The sequence below is a fragment of the Mustela lutreola genome, chromosome 2 (genome assembly GCF_030435805.1).
Source record: "Mustela lutreola isolate mMusLut2 chromosome 2, mMusLut2.pri, whole genome shotgun sequence".
Lineage (NCBI taxonomy): Eukaryota > Metazoa > Chordata > Mammalia > Carnivora > Mustelidae > Mustela > Mustela lutreola.
This window is the reverse complement of record NC_081291.1, coordinates 93,117,547-93,138,511: the sequence shown is the minus strand read 5'-3', so window position 1 is coordinate 93,138,511 and position 20,965 is coordinate 93,117,547. Positions and strand designations below refer to the sequence as shown.

At 40.4% G+C, this 20,965-nt stretch overlaps 1 protein-coding gene across 2 annotated transcripts in view; it reads left to right on the top strand.

The window, feature by feature from the left end:
- CPNE4 (copine 4) overlaps positions 1-20,965 on the top strand; it is a 477,586-nt gene that overhangs the window by 414,645 nt on the left and 41,976 nt on the right. For both annotated transcript variants that reach the window (XM_059162603.1, XM_059162604.1), the window contains exon 8: positions 17,364-17,462. In XM_059162603.1, coding sequence (XP_059018586.1) covers positions 17,364-17,462 — 99 coding nt within the window. The remainder of the gene's footprint in view (positions 1-17,363; positions 17,463-20,965) is intronic.

Here is a 20,965-nt window from a genome sequence, read left to right as displayed (position 1 = left end):
CTTTTCTTTTCTTTTTTTTTTTTTTTATAATTTTTTTTATTTTATATAAACATATATTTTTATCCCCAGGGGTACAGGTCTGTGAATCACCAGGTTTACACACTTCACAGCACTCACCAAATCACATGCCCTCCCCAATGTCCATAATCCCAACCCCTTCACCCAAACCCCCTCCCCTCGGCAACCCTCAGTTTATTTTGTGAGATTAAGAGTCACTTATGGTTTGTCTCCCTCCCAATCCCATCTTGTTTCATTTATTCTTCTTCTACCCACTTAAGCCTCCATGTTGCATCACCACTTCCTCATATCAGGGAGATCATATGATAGTTGTCTTTCTCTGCTTGACTTATTTCGCTAAGCATGATACGCTCTAGCTCCATCCATGTTGTTGCAAATGGCAAGATTTCATTTCTTTTGATGGCTGCATAGTATTCCATTGTGTATATATACCACATCTTCTTGATCCATTCATCTGTTGATGGGCATCTAGGTTCTTTCCATAGAACAAATAATCCAATCAAGAAATGGGCAGAGGACATGAACAGACATTTCTGCAAAGAAGACATCCAGATGGCGAACAGACACATGAAAAAGTGCTCCATATCACTCGGCATCAGGGAAATACAAATCAAAACCACAATGCGATATCACCTCACACCAGTCAGAATGGCTAAAATCAACAAGTCAGGAAATGACAGATGCTGGCGAGGATGCGGAGAAAGGGGAACCCTCCTACACTGTTGGTGGGAATGCAAGCTGGTGCAGCCACTCTGGAAAACAGCATGGAGGTTCCTCAAAATGTTGAAAATAGAACTGCCTTAAAGTCCTTTTCTATCAGCCAGTGGAAAAGAACAGAAAGTGAGAAAGCACACCCCTACTTAACCTTCACCCAGAAGTGAAACATATCATATCTCCTTGCTGGTGACCAGTCACTGGCTGGGAAATGTAACCCATCCAGCAACGGCTCTACACTGGGCTGGGTAGCTAACTTCCTCTGCCACACAGTCATTCAACAAATAGTTATTAAGCACCTAAAGTATGCAAAGTTCTGTGTTCACTGTTGGGAACAAAATCGTAAACAAAACAGGAATGGTTGCCACCCCTGGAGCTAATTTACAGTTCATCGGAAAGATAGAATTAATCAGGTAATCATAAAGACACTTACTCCCAAATGTGCAGTGAAGAAAAAGTACAGGGACAGAAGGAAGTTTAAAACAAGCTAGATCTAGTTTGAATGCCTGACAAGCAAATATTTAAGCTGACACCTGAATTTTAAACTGATTTGTCTAGAAGAAGTTGGAGAGAAAAACATTTGGGTTAGAGAGAGCAGCATGTGCCAATGTCCTGATAGAAGAAGGATGTTTAACTTCTATTATCCCAGGGTAACCCAAACTTATTTCAGGATCAGCCCTTTTTAAATTTTCACTATACCTATTAACCTCCCACGCAACTGGCTCTCTATGAAAACAAACTTTTAAAACACTTTGCTACCATGTAGATAAATAAATTCATAATTTTTTTATTTCTGCTCTTTCAAATGATAGCCTGCCTTCATGTGGAATTTAGTTGAATACTTGGGTCTGTTTATCAAAAACTACCTTTGAAAATATAATGAATGCTAGATTAGCCAGAAGAATTTCTAATTAGTTCCCACTACTTTTTCTGTAGTTATTGATGAAGCTGTTACTGGAAGGGCCATTCCCATCAGTGAATGGATGGGTTTGTACCTCCAGGTAAAGAAGTTCTGTTTCATCTTCCCAGAGACAAATGTAGCTATTGCTCTGTCCAGTGATAGAAATGAAATGAGAAGAAAGGTTCAATTATTTGGGCAATAAGGCTGATAAGATAGGTCAGTGGCCCTGCTTACCACTGTCAAAATCTCAGTTCTCTGCTCATCCATCTTGCAAATATGTGCCTGGCTCCATCTGGATGAAAAGAATAGGGTGTCTTCCTGGCAAACTCATACAACTAAGTTCTATCTCTCAGGAAAATGTTCTATTCAAAAGTCTCTCTATAATAATTATTGTTTACAAGAGGAGAAATGAGTCTCTTTGACAAATAGAGTTTCACCAGCAGCAATTTTAGGCAAACAACATAGTCCAAACTCTTGGTTTTTTCATTTATCTAGGAAATTCCAAGCTCTTTTTTTCACACTATGTAAGTAAGCATCATAACTCAGTGAGGCACAGATTGACCATGAATGGCCAAGTCTATGTAGGAAGTCTAAGTGATGTAGAGACCTTTTCAAACATACATACACACAAAAGATGAGATTTCAAAAAAATAAGTATTGAATTAACCTAAACTTGGTTGGTGTATGTCCACACAAGGCTCCAATCAGAAGCTAATTTCTAGGTGATGACCCAAGATCCAGACCTGGGTCAGATGTGATGGTTGCCCAACAGAGTCAAGAGTCCTGAGCATCAAAGGTTGTATTCAAAGGATAAGCTAGACAACCAATCAAGTCAAAGAAACATTACAAACAATAGAACAGAGCAAAGACAAAATCAATGGTAATATTGAGGCAAGAGAATCCAGAATAATTTTTGTGAATCCGACTGGAATGCCTGCATTTATTTTTTATTGTCTTATGGATAGATGGTAAATCCAATCTAAATACCCAGAATTCGTTTGGACATGTCAGCAGCAAAACTATTTTCGAATGGTCATTTCATGAGATTGATGAGGAGTGGCTCATATCTGCATGCTTTTAGGAACTGTTTTGTTCCCTTGTTTTAAAACTTCCAAGTCTTGAACACCCATGATGGTTGCATTGGCAGTAATTAAATAAAGAGTAGCAAGTAAATGAACTTAAGTTGGGAATACACAGTAATCAGGTTGCCTGGCCATGCCAAGACTTCCTTCTGGCTGTCAGTCAGTCCTCCATTGCCAGCTTGTGGTTTCCAGACCCATTAAGCCACACAAATGGAGTCATCTGTTCTTTTCTGGTCTTCAAGCAAATTTTCCTCCTCAGGGACCCAGCAGGAGGTTGTCTGTAGGCATCAGATTATAGCAGTCAATAAACCACAAGCAGCATGGCTCATTTAGAAACAGACACAGGCATTTTGCTGGGAGAAACAGTGATTACTTACCACAGGTCCAGAGAACCATGGTGTTTATTAGAAGTCAAAAATGTGGGATTCAAAATGGCCAAATTCTAAACTGTCCCTTGGCCCTCAAACTTGTTCTTTCTATGATTCTCTCCTGGTGAATCGTCAACCAAAATACCCAAGCCAAGAGCTTGGGGACAGTTCTAATTTTTTCTTTCCCCCTTTTCTTCTCCCTCAACCTCAACATGTACTTAAAGATTGAGACCTGTAGTTGCCATTTCCTTACTATCTTCATAAACTTCCCAATTTCACACTAAACACATTGGACTTCTGTTTCTCCCTTTTGTTCATTCTCCCCTTGGCAGCCAGAGTGATCTCTCTACATTGCCTGCAGAGGACTAATCCAACCAAGGAATTCTGTAGAATGTTCTGCCACTTGATAAATGCTGGGGTAGAATGACTTCATAAAAACAGTGAAATAACATCCTGTCCAAACTGTCATGTCATCAGTGCCCAGAGTATCTGCACATGAATCCTAGTAGATACTCAGTAAATACTCATTCAGTGGTGAGTAAATAAGCAGTATGGTATATAGGAAAGCACAGACTCCCCCAAGAGACCAAGGTTCAAATCCCAACTTTACCACTTTCTAACTGAGTTACCTCAGGAAATTCACCTAACATCCCTGGGTTTCAATTTCTTTCAAAATGTTGTTATCGGTACCTACCTAGCAAGTTTGTTGTGAGGATTAAGTGAGATGTGCTTAGAGAACTTGGTCAATGAGTACTTGGCAAACAAAATTAACTCAAATGCTAATTGTATTAAAAACAAGTAAATTGACAGAACAAAAATATGTAACTATTAGGCACCACCTATACAGGGTACTTTATAAGGAAAATTGAGGATTTGTGACCTATGACCTCCAGAACTTAAAGCCTACATTGCATATCTCACCCCGGTTCAGTCAGTCAAAGAACACTTACCCCGGGCTCATCGCTGAACTAGAATTTAAAAACTTTCCAAAAATCTAACATGGGAATCTAACAGGGAATTTAACATGGGGATACCCCAATGTCAAATAGGGATTTTGTAGTTTTAAAAGTTTAGTTTGATAATATCAATACCTGCTGGAGTTAGATCTGTATTAGGTAAAAACCAAATGGAAGATTTTAGAATTTGTCTTCCAACTTCAGTGAGTCATTATTATCTAGAATGGATGCAATGACACAGGAAGTGTGATACTAATCATTCTTCGCAGAGCTGATCAAGTATGATCCCGCTGATGGGTGGGAATGACACTCGTGAAGGAGAAAGAAATCACTTAATTTTTCAATCATTTTAAGAGAAGAACAGGAACTTAAGGACCGTCGAGTCTAATCCTTTCTTTCTTCAGATGATAGCCTTGAGCCCCTGAGAAATAGAGTATCCTGCCTAAAAAGGGAATGGCTATTCTGAGTCCAAGAGCCCAAAGCTCCTGACTCTGTCCAGTACTCCTCCCACTGAATGCTGTGCAGAGCATTTGTTTTTGTGACTCGGTGAAAGACAAATCTTTATTCAAAATGTTGAGATCTCCCCCTCCTCCAAAGTGCCTCTCTCCTTAGTTTCTCTCCAACATGAGATGTAGATAGACTTCTATTTCTTTTCATGCCACATATTGTGGATATACTCTCTTAGACTCTTGAACCCTGGAGTGGCCGTTCTGTCTTACAACTCTGAGGTTATAAAGTTATGAAGTTACAGGTTATATAACTAATACAAATTCTAAATGTAATAGATTATATTCCTAATCTAGAATCTAAATTCTATATAAGTTCCTACAGATCCTCCAAAACATTAAAAGGGAATTGTCACTTACCATTTGTGAAAAGTACTCCAAGATTCTTGTATGAAAGATGCCATTCACATGTTTGTTTCATTCACTCATTGAGTTACCCAACTAACTAAGTCCTTAGTTTTACACTTTTCTATATGGGGTTAATGTCTGTTTTCGACTGTAAGCTTTATGTGAGTAAAAATTAATTCATCTATCTTTACCACTAAAGATATAATGTGTATTACTGCACCTAGTTCATTTCCTGACAGCGTAGATACTCAACAAAGGTGAGATAATGAATCAGAAAATAAAATAAAATAAGAAAATCAAAATCTGTAGTCACTTTTTCAATCTCCTATTTTTGTATGTATCATGTCCATCTGCAATATGTTTCAGGAAATATAGAGGAGGTAAATATATAAAAAAGAGAGAGACCGGGAGCTGCGAGGGTGTGGAAGAGGTCCTTTTAATTTCAGAACTCCTCAAGGGGAATCATACTTCATTACATGTTAAAAATAGTATGCATCATACCCCAACAGCCTGCTAGACTGACTTAAGTTATTGAACATCTGTGCATTGGGTGGAGATTGTGTTCTTATTTGCAATTCACATAAGGAAGTCTCCTGAGTCCAACACGCATCAGCCCCTGATTGAATATCAGCTTCTCAGATAGATCTTATACCTGTGAATTTGGTAGAAAAGAGTGGTACAGGTTGAAGCGATTCAGACTGACTTTGATCATGCAGATAGAGAGCTCTTGTTGAAAGCTTGAGGCAAAAGTCACTGTCAAAGCCTGCCTCTTCACTCTGCCCACACAACCACAGGAGCTTCAATCTTCCTAGAGAGTGGTGAGGTGTGAAGTTAAAGAGGTTTGGACAAGCATTTGGGAGCCTCTGAAGCTTATCTGAACTAACCAAGCCTCCCAAAGCCATAAATCTCCAACGAAAGCTTCAAAGAGTGATATACTTCATTATGGGATGTCTCAGGGATTGGCTGCAGTCCAGAAAGAAGAGATGTGTGAATTGCAAGATAAAACCAACATCACATCACCCTTCCCTTCGGGGAATCTCTTAGTCCAACTCTCATGTGTGTAACCTTTGAGAATGTTGCTTGCCTGCCTAGAGCGGTGCTGCATTGCATGATCAGTAAGGATTCAGGATGGCCCTTGAATGTTGTTTTCTGTTTGTGGTCAAATTTCTTACTGGATTGAAGAAGACAGAGTAAACCAGGATGTAAATATAAATTATTGCCACTGTTGTCCTAGACGCCTAGATTTTCTGTCGATTGCTTCTCAAAGTGTCCAGAGGCCACATGCATGCAAACTGGCAAGACTCTTGTTTCGAAGGCAGATTCTTGGGACCCTCCCAGACAACTGAATCAGAATCTCTGATAGGGCCTGGGAATCTGAAATTTAACAAGCTCTCTTAGGCATACTAAATCCCTAGGCATAACATTGTCTTATCACTGTTCCTTTAATACAAGCCAGTCATTTTACAAAAGAGGACTGAGTTCCAGAGAGGCGGAATGACCTGTTTAATGTCTCATTGCTGGTAAACATCAGAGGCCAGGTGAGGACCCACACCTGTGCCTTCCCAGATCTGTCCTTTTTCAGCACCACATCTCCATCATCAAACCCTGGGGCATTCCTCATTGCATAGCACAAGTTCCTACAGGGAAGTGCTCTGAGATGCTTTCAGTGTCTCTGGAATATGTAACAAGCAGGAGACAAGAGATTTTTTTTTTTTTTTAATTTTTTATTTTTTATAACATATATTTTTTATAAACATATATTTTTATCCCCAGGTCTGTGAATCAAGACAAGAGATTTAACTGGGCAGATTACATTCCAGTCCCATGCAGGCTCCAGGGTAAGCAAGAGGAAGGAGAAAGTAGCTCTGTGTCCTCCAGTTGTCCCTGCAGGCACCCAGAGTGTTCTTCTGCTCTATCTGTCCTTACTATATGCTCAGAAAAGGATCCAGTTTTAGCCATTTATCCTTTTGTGCAAATAAACTGAAGAGCTCTTGTATTTATTTGCACATGCTGCTTAGGAGGTACTCTTTTCTTTCTTTGCTCTTGTAAGCCTTCCTGACTGTCCATGGTGACTACCTTTGGCACAACCCTCCAGTTTTGCCATGTCCATTCTATTTATTTACAACTGCATCTCCTGCACTAAACTGTCAGCATCTTGAAGGCAGGGGATACAGCTTTCATCTCTTTATACCCATTGATATCACGATCTCTAGTCCATGGTAAATGATAGATAAATAAATAAGATATGTGTGTCAAATAAATTCTTGCAACAACCTAGTGAGTAGAGAAGACTTACCACCCCTACCTTACAGATTAATAAACTGGATAGAAAAAGGCAAAGTGATTTGGGGATGATTACACAGTTGGCCAGTGAAAGGGAAGAGATTTAATTCAAATTATGAATGACTCCAAAAGTGCTGCCATTTCTCCCCCTTATCAAACCACTAACATGTTACCTCCAAGGTCAAGATAATCCCTCTCCTGGAGGTAACTACATCTTCCACCAACTTTCTAATTGTGGAAAAGGCAGATTGGCCTGATTACTAGAAATGTGGTGAGACAAATGCAAAGTGTAAATTGAGAGCAAACTTGGAAGAAAAAACAGCAGTTGACGACGAGAGACCAAAAAAGCAGATTGAGTTAAATGGCACTGACCCGAGTCTACAAGGGGAACTCATGCTTTGGGATCTTCCTCCCACGAAGCACCTGATGTGAGTTTCAGGATTAGAGGAAGCTGCATCATTCTGGACATACAGTACTGAAAAGGAACACAGAGCACTCCCCCACTGCATCTAGACTTCTTGTCCCAGATGCTCTGTGTTTCCTCTTGAGGCGGGGATCAGTGAGTGAGGGCAGGCCGGGCAGGGAAAACAGATGGTGGATGACTATGCACAGCCTCATTTACAGGGTCCACACTGGAATTAAAATGCTGGCATTCCCAATATTTAATATAGGTTTTATTTTAAAGACTGGTGATAGAACCTACATTTCATAAGATCTTGCTTCGACAACTAAGGCAAGACCTCTGGCCTCTCTCCGCTCCTTTAAAGTTCACCCTTCAATTATTTCTTTGAAAATCGCAAGCAGGTTTTTGCATACACTCACCCACAAGTCATTTCAGCTACCTCCTGGCATGGGCCACGCCCCCCACCCTCAATCTGTGCATTGTCTCCCGCTTCTGCTACTCCTGAGGCCAGCTAAGGGCCCTTCTCCACTTCCATTGTATCAGAAGGACTAACCCCAAGCCAACAGAGCTCATATTCCATGGGTCCCAAAGATTCTAACGCGGTTTTCTCCCTGCTGCTGCTGCTGCCGCCACTTGGTGCGTGGATGTCTTAGCATGTGAATGCCAACGCTGTGCCCTCTAAGGCGTCCAGACGTTCCTGCTGCTGCTGCTGCCATCCCCGTCCTCCCTCCCCCCCCAGCTCCCAAGCAACACCTCCACTGCATCCTCCATGCCCCTGAGTCCCTGGGACTACATTCTGATGCTCTCAGTGCATCAAAGCTACTCTCTCTTTTCTCTTGGTGTACATAAGACCCTGGTATTTTGTGCTGTTTTAGGCTGCTTTTTTGCTAAAAGCCTCCTCCCTAGAACTCAAACGTGAATCCACTGGGGCAAAGCCCATGGAAAAATCTGGGTGATTGTCACCAGACTCTGCTCAGCCTTGCCCCACTCCTGTAAAGTCCAGTTTTCTGCTGCTGGACCCATCTTGTGAGCCTACTCTCTCCTCACCTCCCAATGAGTCCCTCAGAAGATACTTGGGCTGTCATACAGACAAGTTTCCACTAGTCCTGCTCACCATTCCAGCAAAGGTGGCTCCTGGAGATGCACGTAGTCAAAGCCTCGGCCCTGCCTGCCACCTCTGGAGCTGTACCTACAATAACGTTTATTTGAGAAACTTCCCCCTCCATCTGTCCTACCCATCCTACCTGTAACCATCTAACTGGATCCAGTTTCAGTCTCTGCTCTACTATGAAGCTCTCTGTTTACTCCACGTAGCCCTCTGCCCTGCCAGACTTAGAAGCCAGTCAGAGTATTCATGACACAGTGGAGGAACTGCTTTTCACTCTTACCCTAAGGGCTGGGTCAATGTCAAATAGTCACTGCTGCTGACTCTGCAGTGAGCAATCACAATAAAGTGATTAGAAGATAATCAAAGGAACTTGGATCCTCTCCCCATGGACATACCCAGCCAAGGTCCGCCAGGGCCCAAGTTACAACCATCAAATAAACAAATATATATATTTGATATTCTTTTTGTAGATATTTAGAGTGCTATTTAAGCCACTAAGCCAATTTTGTGTTAAGGGTTCTCATTGCATTTTTTAAAAAAGAAGTCATCCCAAATACTAAGTTATGGGTGAAATTCTCACAAATCCCTAATCTTGGCTGCTCTGAAGTATGACTATATATTTGCCTAAAACCTCCCTAAAATGATAGAATACTGCCTGATTTTCTAAAAGCTGAAGTTAGAAAACTGGTCTAGACTGAGTGATATGAAACACAGTTTGGTCCCTACATTGTTAGCATTTAACTTTGATGGTCTCAATTTAAAATTCTACCTTTAAATGAACTCAGTAAGACTCCCCTCCTGGATTAATCATTCTGGGCAATTCTGAAGAGTTCTTATTATCAAACAGAACATTAAAATTGTATATAAATGTATTCTTCCTGAGAGAGGTCAGATATTGTAAATTAGTTGATTATTTAAAAAAAAAAAAAAGAAAGAAAGAAAAGAAGGGGAAAAAGCTCTCCACTGGAAAGGCACCTGGCGGAAGTTTATTGCGAAGCTATGTGGTATAAGGACAAGGGCCCTGGATGTAGAGCGATGAAGCCAGGTTCAGGTCCTCATTCAGCTCTTGGTAGTTCTGCACTTGGGAATAAGTCACCTTAGTGACTTTATTATATTTTAGGATCATCATCTGTAAAAATGGACCCATTTTCTCCTGGGGGTGGGGTGGCTTTTGGGAGGATCACCATGAGACTATGAACAATGTACTTTAAGCTCTCCAAGGTGTATAGATATGTATGTATAGATACATACCTTACAAGAGAGAACAAGGAGAGTATTGTTACATTACCAGGTATTAATAGTTAATTAAGAACTGCATTACTTTAATTACTTTAATATGAAAGTCTCAGACTTTGGAACAGAAGGTTGAAAAAGGAATAAAGATGTAGTGTCATGTAACTAGGGAATTCTGGATTGGAAAGGGACCTCACAGAACATTCCTTCCAATTCTCCTTCCCCAGACACCCATTTATGCAGAAGGAAACCAAGGCACAGAGTTTGAGAAGCCTTCCTGAGGTCTCATGGAACTACCTGCAGAGCTCAGACTAAAACTTAGCTCTCCTGCTTCCCAGCCCCTAGCACCTGTGACTACAATCATTAAATTATGTCCATAATCCCATTTCTGCCTTCCTACACCCATGTCTACAACCACCAAAGCTTATTATCTGGTTCAACTGTCTCCTTTAATAAAAATCAACAAGATGATTGCAATATCTTCCTTTCCCTTTGCAGTATAGATAAGACCAAACACTCAGAGAACTGTCATCAACTTGACTCAGGAAGAGAGACCTTTTTTATTCACTTATCAGATATTTATCTGAGTTCTTACTTGTGCCCAAGAATTGTGCTAAACCCTGATAAAAATCTGAGTGCTCAGAGGTTCCCTTCAAGTCGTGGACCAGTGATGACCACGTAGGTGGAGATGTTAGAGCGGATATAAACAGATATCAGTGGAAGCTTAAGGTGATGATGTGACTAAGGAGCGAGAGAAACTTGACAGCAAATTCTGCTTCACCTGAGCAAATGACAAGTATACAGTGATTAAAAATAAATAAATGAAAATTTGAGAGATCAGAAGAAGAAGACATTTCCTTTATCTATGAGAATTCTTTAGTGATTTGTGGCAGTTATACAGTTCCTGATCACAGTTTAGAGAGTTCATTACTCCCCACCCGGAACTGCATCAGATTCTGATCTGAGAACTCTGATGTCAAAGTCAGCCATACTTTAAACACTGAATATTCAGTATGAATACTAGGTCACTAACCTCTCTATTTCTCAGTTTCCTCATCTATAAAATGGAGACAATTACAAACGCTCTCCACTAGCAGGGTTGCTGTAAAGGTTAAATGAGTAACATGGGAAACAGTATAAGCAACAGAGAGAACCTCTTCACTGTTCTCAAGCAAGAGGCTGCATAGACAACAGTGTGTGCATGGTCTCTGGGGTCTTTAGCTCTGTCTGTGAAATGCATAGATAGGTGTGTCTTGAGAGTTTGCAATACTCCATTCTGTTCTTACTTTACATTTGCATGGAACCTATTATAAGAAAGGTATGCCAGCCAACAGTGTACAATGCTACCAGTTATTCACATCTTTGGCAACAACCATTTTTTTTTTTTTAACAATAGCCATTCTAACAGATATGAGGTGCTATCTTGTTATAGTTCTGATTTGCACTTCCCTAATAATTAATGATGTTGAACATGATTTCATATACCTGTTGACTATTTTTATACCTTCTTTGGAGGAAGGTCTATTCAAGACTTTTGCCCATTTTGAAAAAATTGGGCTATTGGGGTTTTTGCTCTTGAATTGTGGGAGTTCTTTCTATATTTTGGATATTAACCCCTTATCAGATAAACAGTTTGCAAATATTTTTTTCCCATTTCATAAGATACCTTTCATTTTGTTGATTCCTTTTCTGGATAGGAGCTTTTTAGTTTGACATAATCCCACTTGCCTACTTTTGGTTTCATTGCCTATGCTTTTGGTGACATATCCAAGAAATCATTACCAAGACCAATGTCAAGTAGCTTTCTCCCATATTTTCTTACAATAGTTCTAATAGTTCCAGGTCTTATGTTGAAATCCTTAATCCATTTTGAGTTGATTTTTGTGTATGGAAAAGGTAGCGACTGAATTCCTTTCTCTCTCTCTCTTCTTTCCTTCCTTCCTTCCTTTGTATTTGGATATCCAGTTTTCCCAACATCACTTGTTGACAAGACTATTCTTCATTTTGCATTCTCGACACATTTGTCAAAAATCGGTTGACCATATATATGTGAATTTATTTCTGGTCTTTCTGTTCTGTCCCATTGGCCTATAGGTTTGTCTTTATGCCAGTGCCATGCTATTTTAATCACTGTAGCTTTGTGATATATTTTGTAATTAGAAGTGAGGTGTGGACCACTTTGTTCTTTTTTCTTAAGGTTGCGTTGGCTATTCTGGTTTGACATAATTCAACACTATTTCATGATAAAATGCTCAATAAACTAGGTATAAAGGAAGGTAACCTCCAAAATGATAAAAGCCATATGTGACAAAGCCACAACTAAAATCCTATTCAATGGTGAAAAATGAAAGCTTTTCCTTTAAGATCAGGAACAAGATAAGGATTCCCATTTTTGCCACTCCTATTCAACACAGTACTGAAAAATCTTAGCCAGAACAATTAGGAAAGAAAAGAAAAAGAAATAGGAAAAGAAGAATTAAAATTATCTGTTCGCAGGTGACATAATTCCTATATGCAGAAAGCCCGATAGATTCCACCAAAAGGAACTGTTAAAAGGAACTGTTGGAACTAATACACAAATTTAATAAACTTGCATGATACAAAATCAACATACAAAAGTCAGTTGTGTTTCTATACACTAATAATGAACCATCAAAAAAGGAAGTTAAGAAAACAGTCCCACTTACAATAGCATCAAAAATAATATATTTAGGAATAAACTTAACCAAGGAGGTGAAAGATTACACATTGGAAATTACAAAACATTGATGAAATTAAAGGAGACACAAGTAAATGGAAAGATGTTCCATGTTCATATACTGGAATGTCATTCCAAATACCCATACTCCTTCAAGTGTCCTACAGATTCAGTGTTATCTCCATCAAAATCCCAATGTGATTTTTTTTTTTTTACAGAAATAGAAATACAATCCTAAAATTCATATGGAACCACAAAATCTTCTTTATTTTAACATCAGCTGATTATGAACTGATCAACTGTGTCTATAAAATAATTTCACTGTAATACCTAAATTAGTGTTTGATTAACTAATGGGACTATAACCTAGCCAAGTTGGCACATAAAACTGACCATCACAAAAGGCTAGTGAACAATAAGTTGGCATATCTTTCTTATAATGGGTTCCATACAAATGTAAAATAAGAACAGGATGGAGTAGTGCACTCTCAAGACACACCTATCCACGCATTTCATAGACACTGCTTAAGACCCCAAAGACCATACACGTACTGTCTATGCAGCCTATTGCTTGGGAACAGTGAACAGGTCCTCTCTGTTGCTTGGTGTGTTCATAGAGCTTCAGGAAATCCTAATACTTTATAGTTTCAATCACAGAATGGGATTTTTTTACACAGAGCAAATTTAGAAGAACTCAATTCTGAATCTCTTCTATTAAGAGACAATGTGGTATATTAGAAAATATTTCAGCTATAGCAACAAACACCTGCATTCAAATCCGTATTTGTCACTTTCTAGGTGTCCAGTCAAGTCACTTAATCTCTCTAAGAGAGATTGGCAATTACCTATGAATGGTAATAATAGTATTGTCATTTCAAGGTTCCCATAAAGAATTAAAGACCATAAACCAAGTGGCATGGGTTCATAAAAGATGATCAGTTAAGACAAACTATGAACTACTTTTGGTTCAAAGATTATCTAGTGATAGCTGAGTGGTCTTGGGAAACTTACTCTACTTCTCTGTGCCTCCACTTCCTCATCCATAAAATAAGTGAAACAATAAATTGTTCTGGGGATTAAATGAGTCTATATATATGTGCGTGTGTGTATATATACACATATATATTTCATATATAAGTGAAATATATATAAAATAAGTTCTCAGAAAAAGTCTGGTACATAGTAAGCAATATATATATTGTTTAATTATGATAATTTGCTATCTGTGTGGGAGCTATGAAATCAGGGAGGTGGGAAACCTGGATTTTAGTCCCAACCCTGCACTGGGTGAACTCACAGAAGCCATTTCACTTCTCTGCCATCACGTCCGTCTCTGTAAAATGAGGGAGTTGATCGGACCCTCTGTGGAGCTCAGACACGGTAAGACTGCATACTAAACTCCACTGTGAAATGCAGGGATTTAAGAAGACTTCTGGCTCATAGAGCGTTCCAGCTGCTAATCTCTCACAGATCTGTCAAGTCTTCCTTATTGATTCACACCAGGAACCCTGCCTCAGTCTCAGTTTTTCTACAGGGCAGCTGATCTGTTTACTTTTCACCAAGATGTGTTCCTCTCTCAACCGCATCAGAGCTGTCAGAAACCAGCTTCGTGGCAGGGAGAGACGGAAAGAATGTTTTTGTTTTTCTGCTTCACTGTGTCTTCCATCCTTTAGGGTCCCTTCTGAGAAAGGTCAAAACAGAATTCTGCATCTGCCGCAGTGGGAAATGCTAGCCAATCAAAGAAGCAGGGCCCATGTGAGTGACAGGGCCTGCCCCCGGGAGGCCAGGACTAGAGTCCTGTCAAGCCTGACTCCTCCTCCAGCCCGTGGAGGGTCAGTGGTCATTCCTTCTCTGTCCGAGTTATAGCGGATTACAAACGTCCTGAATGTTATGCATGCCAGGTGGAAGGGGGGAAAGTAACTAAAGCATGACGGGACATCTAATGGGGCAAAAAAGGAGTGACAGGTGGTTTTTGACTAAGATTCTGTTACAAGCTGAAGTATTCTGTACATCCCTTCTTTCTTTTTCTATATTCAGCTATGACTAGGGAGGCAGGAGGAAGGAGATTCAACCTCTTCCTCAATGCAGAAGAGTGCTTTTTATTTATTTTTATTTTTTAAAGGATTTTATTTATTTATTTGACAGGCAGAGATCACCAGTAGGCGGAGAGGCAGGCAGAGAAAGAGGAGGAAGCAGGCAGGCTCCTTGCTGAGCAGAGAGCCTGATGTGGGGCTCGATCCCAGGACCCTGGGATCATGACCTGAGCCGAAGGCAGAGGCTCAACCCACTGAGCCACCCAGGTGCCTCTAGAGGAGTGTTTAAAAGGTTGCTTCCACTTCTTTTCTCTCCTATGCTTCTGCTCCCTTTGTCTCTTTAATCCGCTCCTCAAGGTAGAAGAGTACCTGAGCGTCAGTCTCAGGTGTGCCGTGGCTGTATTTATTACCAGGCAAAGTTAGGATCCTTAAAATCAGGGTCCCAAGAACCAGCCTTCTTTCTTTCTGTGTCCAGGCCCAGGTCATACATGTCCAAGGAGGGAGAGGCAGTAAGGAGGGACTGGCAAAGAAAGAGAAAAGCCCCTGGTTGTAAGTGACTGCTGATCAATGGATAGTGTTCAACAACATGATATTTACAATGCACATTCTAAGACATTTTTCCAAATGGCTGAATCATTAATTGGTTCCACCATCTAATGGAATAAATGAGGAAGAACTTCTTCCGGCTTCGAATTAAGAAGGGGGTTCTCAGCCTCCTACCAAACATTGGTATGCTTAGCATTTCAACCAGAAAGAGCTTTGCCTTTCATTGATGTTATTTTGCAACCTATACAACTCCAACTAATCTTACCATCTCTGAGCTAGAGAAAACCCAAAGACCATCCCACTAAACCCTCCATAACATTCTCTACTTGACTTTCTCTACCACATCTTTGGAGCATAGTCCTGCCGTTTCTTCTTAAACATTTCTAGCAATGAAACACACACTCTTACACAAACAGATAACTTTATGTCCAGACAGGTGTAATTCCGAGAGACGCTTTTTTTTGTTGTTGTTATTTCTTTGTAACTTCCTCACAAAATTTATTTTCCTGCTTTTGGAATCAGACAAGGTAAATTGAAATACCTTTTCCTAAGATATTTAAGTACTTAAATAGTTCTCAGACTGGGTTATGTGGTCGCAATCTCAGTGGCTGAGAACAGCAGTGATTTACTTCTTGTAGATACAAATGGCCATCCCAGGTCACCTGGAGACTCTGCTGTGCATTTCCCTCACTTAGAGACTCAGACTGACATAACAGATCCTATTAGTAGTTTACTTGTAGCATCTACCAATTGAGTCAATATGTAGTGACCAAAAAGTTAGTGTACATTGAATGGTTTCAACTGAATGTTAATTGTAATTCTCCAACTCCCTGGGGTCAAAGATTCATTTCAAAATCTGGATAAGGTATCTTGAGTTCTACTTCCATGTACTGCAGAAGTTGACACCCTCCCCAGTGTTTCTGTGGGGTTCCCCACTCCTAGGAGTCATCTGTCTAGCTCTCCCTCTGCAACCCTGCTCCCTCAGTTTTCAATCCCTATGGGCTGTATCACACTGCTCTCTGGTCTGTTTGTCCCAAAACATGGACATAGCCCCTCACCTTTATTCTCCAAGTCACCACTAGCGTAATGTTGTTATGGGTGGCAGATTTACTAGTCACAGGGATAACAGGAAAGGAGGAAGTAGAGAGAGCGTCTGAGAGGAGAGCTATCTAAATGACTTGACCTTGAAATTTAGACCTCACAGTTTCTGAAGTTCCCTACCTGTCTCTTACCTCCTCCTACTCCACCGTCAGGCCCATCTTCAGCCCTCTGATGAATCCCTGCCAAACTTCTCAACTCATACTCCTGGGTCCTATGTTCATGTCTGTAGTTGCAAAGGGAAAACTCAACTTGATATTATTTTATTCAGCAGAGCAGTTGAGCTCCTTTTGTCTTAACCTCTTCCATTTTGATTTATTCTAATACAATCTCCTTCATAACCAAAGGACTTATTAATATGTTTTCCAACAAGAAGAATTATCTGCCATAACCTTCACACTGGAAGAGAAAGCAAAAGTTGAGAAATTTGTTTTTCTTCTAGTGAATTGGGGTAAAGCCAAGGGGGAGACGAACCATGAGAGACTATAGGCTCTGAGAAACAAACTAAGGGTTTTGGAAGGGAGGGGTTGTGGGGAGATGGGTGAGCCTGGTGATGGGTATTAAGGAGGACACGTATTGCATGGAGCACTGGCTGTGGTGCATAGGCAATGAATCTTGGAACACTGAAAAAATAAAAAAAAATTTTTTAAAAAGATGCCATCAAAAAGAGGCACCTAGGTGGCTCAGTTCATTAAGTGTCTGCCTTGGGCTCAGGTCATGATCTCAGGGTCCTGGGACCGAGCCCCACCCTGTTGGGCTCACTCCCTAATGGGGAGTCTGCTTCTCCCTTTCCCTCTGCCCCTCCCCACTGCTCATGCTTGTGCTCTCTCTCTCTCTCTCTCTCAAATAAATAAATAAATTTTTTTAAATTAAATTAAAAACTTAATTTTGAAAAAAAAGCAACTGTAGAAACCAAAGGCATCATATATCCCACATGCCACAATTCTGGAGTGTTGGGTTTTTGTTCCAGACTACACATCTCTCATCAGGTCTTCCTCACACTGCCTTCAGCTACTGTGAGTTCATTATTGATTTTTTTTTTAAGAGATACTTCCTCTCCTCTTGCAGTGCATAGTATGGGACTGGGACTCCAATGGCAAACATGACTTCATTGGAGAATTCACCTCGACATTCAAGGAGATGAGAGGAGCAATGGAAGGGAAACAGGTAGGTGATAAATCACACATGGTATTTCCCCCAGACACTTCTCTCTTGATGTATCCTTAGTACCACTACACATGGAATACCTAGAGAAGAGATATCAGTATTTGATTAAATGTGACAAGTTGGAAGCATGATGGGATTTGAGTACCTAGATTCTACTATTAACCCAACCAAAGCAACTAGTGTGAGCTTGGAGAGGACACCGCCCCAGTGTGGTACAATTTCTCCATCAATAAAACAGAGAGGTCAGATGAGAATATCTCTGATTTCCTTTAGCTGTGTAGCCTTGGACAAGTGACTTAACCTCTCTGTGCCTCAGTTTTCTCACTTAAAAATGAAGGTGATTAGTGTACCTACCTAATAGAACTTTGTGAAGATTAAATGAGATAATTCATGATATGTACTGAGAGGCGTGCCTAGCATGTAGCTAGTGCTTCCCAAATATCTGTTTATGGTAATATTTTCTTTCCATGACTTGATGGCATTAATTACATATTTACTGCTTTGGAAAAATTATCAGATTCCTCCAGATATTCAATACGGCCACGGGATTTTCTTTTGGCTCCACCATTTCACTCACACACTGGATACTGAGACATGGACCCAAACACAGCACATAACAGAGGCATATAGGGATTTCATCATGCCACACAGCAACCTAAATGTCTTCTTCATTTCTCTCAGGCACACATACATTCATGTATCTATAAACTGATCAGTCATTTGTTTTCCTCTGGACCCTAACCAGGTAACTGCTGTTCTTACCTGTTCATTGTTCATCTGCCCAATTCCTAGCCACGAAACCTGTATCTCTTTGCCTGTGGGATTTCTCTGGTAACTGAAGCCCCTATTCTGCCTCTGCCCACAGCCAGGTGAAGTATAAGGGAAGGTATAGCTCCTTCCAGGGACCAGCCCTAAACACATAACTAATGGGGGAGGGGGGTGGAGTCTAAATACCCCAGATGTCTTGCCCCACAGGGGACAGAACTCTGAGTGTGTGTTCTATGGAGTTTCTAGAGTTCCCCAGCAGGAATCGGCCCTGGTTGCTCACAGTGGTAACTGACTGCAGACTTCTTTGGCAGTCTCTGATTCTCAATTCCCCACTCCTCAGTTGGTGCTTCCTGATATTACTTCCCAAATGAACTACTTACACTTAACTCCTTGTCTCAGGGGGTCTCAAAACCAAAATACCTGACCTTCTTACTCTGGGGCCCACTGTCCCCATGGAACAGAAAAGAGTGACAGCTGAGTGTTCAATGGCTTTGAAAAGGGCTTTCCCTTAGAGATAAGATCCTATACCTGGCCCGGTCAGAAGTGCTGATTACAGAGGATATCACAACTCATTTTCAATGTCTCTTCTTTCAGATATAAGGTCAAGATATACTTAGAATGGGCGGCACCTGGGTGGCTCAGTGGGTTAAGCCTCTGCCTTCAGCTCAGGTCATGATCTCAGGGTCCTGGGATCGAGCCCCACATCAGGTTCTCTGCTCAGCAGGGGGCCTGCTCCCCGCCCCCAGCCTGCCTCTCTGCCTGCTTGTGATCTCTCTCTCTCTCTCTCTCTCTCTCTGTGAAATAAATAAATAAATAAATGAAATATTTTTTTAAAAAAGGATATACCTAGAATGGATGGGAATAAATTAATATTCTTTAGAACTGGAAGCTTAATCTGAACCAGACCATTTGTCAAGTACTTACATTTGGTCTAGAAAATCAAGGGCAACTTTCGACATAGCTCCCACAAAACCTGTTGTATATGCTCTGTTTAGCATCCAGGATTCCAAGTAACTTCTGAAACATGCAGACCTTTGCCACCAGCAGGCATGCAAAGGTTCAGGGCCACAGTCAAAACCAGCACTAAATTGAGGGGTTGGGTATCTCTGTCAGTTAAGTGTCTGCCTTCCATTCAGGTCATGATCCCAGGAATTTGACCACATCTCATGTGGTCCTGGGATTGAGACCTGAGTCAGACATCCTGCCACTCTCTTCTGCTCTCTCTCTCAAATAAACAAATAAAATCTTTTTTAAAACAAAACAAAAAACCAACACTAAATTATAAATGAAGTCACACCCAGGATAACAAGATAGCCAGAGAAGTTGTTGCTCTGTTGAGCCAGGCCCAACTGAACTAATAAATCAAGGAATTATCAATACTATGTATTAGAGTTCTAAAAAGTTTCACGAAGTTGTGTCTGTTCTCTTCTACAAGTAAAAATAACCAAATCAATAAATATAGGAAACATTTCATCTTTAGTTTCTTAAGAGGGTAGAATAAGTAAAATTATAGCATATATAATAGTTGAAGAAACCAAAGTCTACTTCTTCCAAACAAGCAAAAATGAATCTTCAAGTCCCATTGAGGAAATTAATCATACGCTATATACTTTTCTGTATCATCGAGATACCAGAAAGATTTTATTTAGTTCAATCACTCAGCCCCATTTGGGCACATTTGCACTGTAGGAAATATTCTCTTATGTATTGATTCTACTAGTACTTATTACAGAACACCTACTAAGTGCCAAGCTCTACGTGTGTCATGACTGCACATCAGAGTAAAATACAAACATGAATCAAATAAACAAAAAACAAAAATGTAATTGTAGTTTGTGACAAATGTTATAGAAAACTGAACAAGTGTATGCAGTATAAAGGTGTGGTACTGGAAGAATAATCTGAAACGGCAGCACTTAAGTTGAAGCTCCTTAAAGACAAAAAGAAGCCAGCCACGTAACAAGCAAGGGAAAAGCATGCAGGCTGAGGGAATAGCATTACCAAGTCCTGAGTGAGGAAAGAACTTGGTGTGATTAAGGATGTGGAAGAGATTAGTCAATCTGGAGCAGAGAGGGTGGATGAGATGTGGTCCAAGACAGAAGCAAGGGCCAGGAAAAGCACATTCTAATAGCTTGGAGAAAGGAGTTTGGATTTTCTTCTAAATGTGGTAAGAACTATACAGCTTTGTGCTCACCAGGACAGGGACCACTAGCTACATGTGAGTGTTTTAGTCTTACTTTTAATTAATTTAAGTTGAGTTTCAATTTCATTTCCTCAGCCACACTAGCCACACTCTAAGTACTCCATAAACTCTTGTGGTTTGTGGCTTCAATTTGGTTGATACAGATGTAGAATATTTCTATCATTGCAGAAAGTTCTACTGGACAGTGGTCCAGAGAGGTCCAAGCTAGAGAATGACATGACTGGTTTTAACTTTTAAAAATGACTCTGGCCACTGTGTAGATAATTTGTTATAGAGAGAGAAGACGGTGAAAGCAGATCTGTCAGAAGGCTGCTACTGAAGGCAAGACAAGAGGTGATAATGATTTAGGCTCAAAAAGTGATGATGGAGGTGGAGAGAAATAGAGTGTTTTAAGATGGGTTTTAGAGACAGGAGCTACAATATGTGTTGAGGGTTTGTATATGAGGGGGATAGATGAGTAAACATTGGTGCCATTTCTGAGTAAGGAAGTCTTATTTCAGGGAGGTCCAGTTTGTGAGGAAAGTTCAAGAAT